General features: G+C 39.7%; 1 protein-coding gene and 1 pseudogene across 1 annotated transcript; both read right to left on the bottom strand.

Moving 5' to 3' along the window:
- Window positions 1-1,386: 1,386 nt before the first annotated feature.
- On the bottom strand, window positions 1,387-3,871 carry LOC146148624 (uncharacterized). The gene is made up of 5 exons (XM_083387790.1): window positions 3,713-3,871; window positions 2,588-2,841; window positions 2,287-2,516; window positions 1,965-2,206; window positions 1,387-1,879 (listed from the first exon to the last, which is right to left on the bottom strand). Exons 3-5 carry the CDS (start codon window positions 2,398-2,400, stop codon window positions 1,816-1,818), a joined length of 420 nt encoding a protein of 139 aa, XP_083243916.1. The 5' UTR covers window positions 2,401-2,516; window positions 2,588-2,841; window positions 3,713-3,871; the 3' UTR covers window positions 1,387-1,815.
- Window positions 2,401-6,000, bottom strand: part of LOC146148623 (uncharacterized) — a 51,097-nt pseudogene continuing 47,497 nt past the window's right edge.

Raw genomic sequence — 6,000 nt, 5'->3', positions numbered from 1 at the left:
TTTCAGTGTCTAGAATACACGAAACGTAAATTTAAATGGGCACCGCCCGTACTCGCTGAAGGTTGTTCATACCACACCCCAGCCCCCCTAGGTTATTTGAGTTGCTGATCATCAATGGCGTATTCCGAGGAGGGCGGACCTTCCTTTTTGTAAGTGATATAATTCTTTTTTGGTTCGTTTTTGTCATGGTTTACAAACTCTCCGATGCGGCAATGTTTTTAATGGTAACGGGTCTTAAGCTATTGCGAAACCAATATAAAACGAAAAACGCCGTTTTAGCCTACGTCCTTTGTTTGGTCGACCGTAAACGCAGGATACTTTTTTCTCTTTCGTTATTGCTTCAGGGTGGATAAGAGAGTGCGTATTCGACAATTAAAAACGCTACGATAAACTTCTTTCTTTTTTATCTTGCTAAAAACGTCGAGTTAGGCAGCTCATCATCCTCGCTGTTCGCTGTCTGCGCTAATATCCAATGATGGTGTAACAACGGCATTTTTTTAACTGAAGCAGTTTCCTAAAAGGTAAACTGTTACTGTCTTGCACGTTTCCAAGTCGTGATTTTTATTTTATGATAATTATCACAATTTTTTCCCGGTAAGCATATTCTAAGACCACGTATTTAGTGTACAATTGACGCGACTTATTTTCCCTCGACAGCAGCTTGTATTTTGCTGACTTGGCATACTACTGCTTGCGCAGATGTTGCGCTAATCGTGACATAATGACACCCGGGAAAAATAATCTTCGTTTAGTTTTGCAGATGGCGAAATGCGTGCTTGAAACTCAGCGTCCGTATATGAAACTTAAGACACTGCGCTGCAGATAGTCGAATTAAAATTTTCCCAAAATCATTCACAAATATTTCACCGTATTCGTTTAGTTTAAGCTGGGCCGCAATCTTCGACTCGAGGGGGGTAAAGGGGGGAAAAGCCCAGCGGCGCAATAAGGCCGGGGGAAATCCTGCCGGCCAATTTTTTTAACGATTGGGGGAAGACGATCTTCTTTGTTCTTTACTCTAGCGCTCCGCTTTAAAAAAATTCATTTATTTTGCAAAATAATAATATTGTTTTTTTTTTTTTTTTGGCAAAATGCGTTTTTTGGGCAAAAAATTGTTCTTTTTTGCAAATTTTAGTTTTTTCTTGACAAAAAAATTGTCCATCTCGTTTTTTATGCAAAACAAAGTCTACTTTTGTGTATTGTTGTGCCTCGTGTATTAGGTATTTCTCCAAGCCCTATTTTATTCATGTCGCACGCAACAAAAAACACTTGTCATTCCTAAACCGCTGCAAATTTTTTCGACGGCTATTTTGATGACTCAAAAACTGCTCAATTCCCGCTACAAAGCCTGACTTAACCAACTGCGTAGCACCAAGCTTGTTTGTCGGAATATGCGAGGTTTTTAATGAACTCGGCAAAAATAACGCAACAAATCACGGCACACAGATACACATTGCGGGAACGAATACAGCATATAGAATACACAGTGCGGGAAAAAATATAGCATATAGAGAATACACAGTGCGGGAACACCAGGCAAGATACGAGAAAAAAACAGTGATATTGCGAATCAAAGGCACGTTAATTCAACGAAGCTGCCGGCGTGGCATCGGCAGCTTTGCGGGCTCGCCGCATATCGCGCTTTTGGGCCTGCCACTCCTTCAGCGGGATTTGCTCCGGCTCGTTTGGGCAGTACGCCTGACCGTAGTACTGCGAATGACCGGTGATCTTTACAGCGGCCAACCCGCACTTTTTGCAGTCGTACTGCTTGCTAGGCATCGCGGCGGGTTGCGGGAGGCCAAGGCGGGCGGCCTCGATTCACTGCTGCTTGCGGCGCCGGTCAACGGTGGTGCGCAACATGTATCTCGCGGCGGGGAGTTCTCTGGAAAATAAACAACAGTTGCACGTTAAGCATGATGAAAAAGTCTGCGATAGATAAGCACAAACACAACTGCACGCATAATTACCTGGCATATCGTTGGAAGTGGAAGCTGGACTTTGCGGAGGCGCCTGCCGCTTTCTGACGGCAGCAAGCCCGACCGTGTCTTCCGGATGGGGCAGTTGCAGGGTTGGCTGCGCTCACGGTGTCGGCGAGACCGGACGTCGCAGGATAGCGGGCAGCGATTCGGCGCTGATCGTTGTGGCCACAGGACACGGAGTACCCTGCAGCAACGTCTTCTGGGAGGAAAGCCGCGTCCGGTCCTTGTACCTAAGTACATGACAAGGGGTAAATTCACTGTTGTTTTAAGTAGTACAAATTACCAAAAACGCCACTCAACACTTGTTTACTGTCGTTTCGTTGACAGGAAGCAGTTGCAAGCCGGTCCGTTCGTACACGCGGCTGTTGATCAAGCTACGACGGAGCTCGTTGTACTTGATTACAACTGTCTTCCACTGCGACATCTAGTAGTGGCCGGACGTTGCTTTCGTCGGGGACATAGGGCGATCGCAGAGTCGCATGAAAATGGCCGACATGAGCCGAGAGTGCGAAAGCCGCTTCGCCACCGCTGGTGAACGCCCTGTCGCAAAAGGAAGGGTTAGGTAAAGCAACCAAGCAAAGGCAGCAGTGGCGCAAACCACAGGCACGTACCTGGCAGCCGTTTGCGCGCCGACGTGATGCGTCTTGCACTTGACGCGGCGGAACCTCCCGGTCGACGATTCGGGGAACTTTTGGGCAAATTTTAGTGGCCGCTTGTCCATTTCATCGAGGTCCTGCCACAACTCGACAATCTGCTGGCAGGCGGCCTCCGTTAAAGCTTGCCCCTCAAATCCGACCATCACTTCGGCGAGTCTGTCGACCTTGTCCCATCCTGGGAGGCCACGCGCGTCGACGGCGGTGTCCGACTGTAAGAAAAAAAATGATAAACCTTTGAACCGCCAAGCAGCATCTCTGCTTTTTTATATTAGTGGATGGAATGAGCATTAAATTTGTACAACAGTTGTTGAACAAATTGTTAAGTTATACTTTATTAATACTTGAGCTTGTTAATATTTTAAGTTGTTGCTCTTTGTTTATATATGTTTTTAAACAACTATTAAATACCCCACCTTGAAAATCATTAAGTATAGCACTTATAAATATATATTTTGTTGTTTTTATTCATTTGTTCTCTTTATTACTAATCATCGCATACCTATTTTGGTTTGCATGAACACTTTCATTGTATTCAATATGCCCTTTTTTAAATTTTACTAATTTTTTTTGTATAATTAAATTCTTTACCTCACAAAATTTTGTGGAATTGATTTCGAAACATTGAATACTAGCCCTAAACACCTGCCCGAATAAACGGCAAAACGACTAAACTTCTTAAATTTAAACATCTTTGTTTTTCAACATTTTACATTTTCGCCCATTTTAGGTGTTTATAAATCCGCCGCACAGGCCTTACTGTTCAACCTGGGCTTGTTGCTTATGCTGCCAGGCATAATGAAATTCAATTTGCCTTTATGTGATGGAGGTCTGCAACCGAAATGTTATTCAATAATTGTTTTTTTGTCCAGAGCTTAGATATATTGAGTAGGTGTCACACATTAAAATGTTGACATTATGCACCTGCTGGATTAAAACTCAGTTATGTCTGTTGTCATGACAACCTGACACAGAACAAACACAGTACCTTGCAGTGCTATAAGAGTAATAATCTTTAACATTCTAAGAGACATATGCCTTTTCAAAAACGGTTTAGCAAAAAAACAATTCAATTGAACTTACCCAGAAGCATTTGGAAAACTTTATCCGATTCCATATCACAAAATAAGGCGGGCAATCATATAAATTCAGTTATAAAAGTTAAAACAAAAAATTGCTGTTTAATAAGCAGACAGTTTTCATTAACTTATGTTACATGTTATTTTACACAGGAACTTTTAGAAAAACATACAGCATTACAACAATTTACAATTTTGCAAAGCAAACAAAGTTACTGCCCTTGCGACGATTTGAAACACAGAATACCAAGAATATTTTTTTAAGAATTTTATTGTAAATACGAATGTTTTATAAGAGAAAAACAGTTGCTTATTCTGTCTCACTCATTTAAGCAACTATTTGAATAGCACATAATGGCTAATACAACAATCTGCCTCTTGTGTAAAACCTTTTATCTGAAAGTGATTTAAATGGTTTACAAATTTGGTAAACCTTTTTTTTAACTTTTAATGGGCATAAAGATGACAATATGATAAAAATGAACTTGTTTCACAATGCGTTGCCATTAAGTTAGAAGTTAGCATAAATATTACATTTCCTAATGCTATGTTTTTAAAGTATGCATTGCCACAAACTTAGTACATGTCATAAGAATATGTTTTAGTAGTGATGAGTGACAGACTAAAACATAGTTTAATGACATGACATGTTATGGTAGGCAACTTTGTAAAATTTCCTAGGTATAGCAAATAAAAAAAAAATTGTTCAGTTACAGTTTAACAGCGTAGGATTTTAATCATTGCAGTAAAATATATTGAAGTAAATTTTATTTTTTAGGTATCCATGGTCTACTCGTCTTCTAAAAAGAAGAGCTGTTTGCGGCCTTTACTGAGCAAACCTTTGAACCACCAAGCAGCATCACTGCATTTGTATATTAGTGGATGGAATGAGCATTAAATTTGTACAACAGTTGTTGAACAAATTGTTAAGTTATACTTTATTAATACTTGAGCTTGTTAATATCTTAAGTTGTTGCTCTTTGTTTATAAATGTTTTTAAACAACTATTAAATACCCCACCTTGAAAATCATTAAGTATAGCACTTATTAATATATATTTTGTTGTTTTTATTTATTTTTTCCCTTTATTACTAATTATCGCATACCTATTTTGGTTTGCATGAACACTTTCATTGTATTCAATATGCGCTTTTCAAATTTTACTAATTTTTTTGCATAATAAAATTGTTCACCTCACAAAATTTTGTGGAATTGATTTCGAAACATTGAATACTAGCCCTAAACACCTGCCCGAATAAACGGCAAAACGACTAAACTCCTTAAATTTAAACATCGTTTTTCAACATTTTACATTTTCGCCCATTTTAGGTGTTTATAAATCCGCCGCACAGGCCTTACTGTTCAACCTGGGCTTGTTGCTTATGCTGCCAGGCATAATGAAATTCAATTTGCCTTTATGTGATGGAGGTCTGCAACCGAAATGTTATTCAATATCAGTTTTTTGTCCAGATGAGCTTAGATATATTGAGTAGGTGTCACACATTAAAATGTTGACATTATGCACCTGCTGGATTAAAACCCAGTTATATCTGTTGTCATGACCAGCTGACACCGGACAAACACAGCACCTTGCAGTGCTATAAGAGTAATAATCTTAAACATGCTACGAGACATATGCCTTTTCAAAAACGGTTCAGCAAAAAACAATTCAATTGAACTTACCCAGAAGCATTTGGAAAATCGGCGCTGGTCTAGAATCCTACCACAAAGCGCATTATTTGGGTTAGGTTGCGGGTTAGCGTTTGGGTTAAGGTGGGTCAAGTATTATTATTATTAAATAAATAATATAATAATACTTGACCCACCCACACCCAAACGCTAACCCGCAACCTAACTCAATTTTGTGCGTTGATTTCATAACTGTGGTAGGATTCTAGACCAGCGCCGGAAAATCTTTATCCGATTCCATATCACAAAATAAGGCGGGCAATCATATAAATTAAGTTATAAAAGATAAAACAAAAAATTGCTGTTTTCAGACAGTTTTCAGACAAGCAGACAGCTTTCATTAACTTATGTCACATGTTATTTTGGCGCTCGTCTAGAATCCTACCACAACGAACATTATTTTGGTTAGGGTGCCGGTTAGCGTTTGGGTTTGGGTGAGTCCAGTAATAGTGTTAAACAATATTACTTGACCTACCCACACCCAAACACTAACCGACACCCTAACCCACATATTATGCATTGCTTAATAATCATTTCAACGTTGGGCGCTGGTCTAGAATCCTACCACAATGCAAATTATTTGGGTTAGGGTGCGGAGTTAGC

This window comes from Ascidiella aspersa, chromosome 4 (genome assembly GCF_963924565.1).
Source record: "Ascidiella aspersa chromosome 4, kaAscAspe10.2, whole genome shotgun sequence".
Lineage (NCBI taxonomy): Eukaryota > Metazoa > Chordata > Ascidiacea > Phlebobranchia > Ascidiidae > Ascidiella > Ascidiella aspersa.
The sequence above is the reverse complement of the archived record's forward strand: the minus strand, read 5'-3'. Positions and strand labels throughout refer to the sequence as shown.

Excerpts from the sequence above, each read along its gene's own strand:
- LOC146148624 (XM_083387790.1), bottom strand. The coding sequence starts at position 2,400 with ATGTCGCAGTGGAAGACAGTTGTAATCAAGTACAACGAGCTCCGTCGT. Across the intron at positions 2,207-2,286 it reads TTCCTGTCAACGAAACGACA|GTACAAGGACCGGACGCGGC; the intron begins GTAAACAAGTGT and ends TCATGTACTTAG. Across the intron at positions 1,880-1,964 it reads CACTTCCAACGATATGCCAG|AGAACTCCCCGCCGCGAGAT; the intron begins GTAATTATGCGT and ends TTTATTTTCCAG.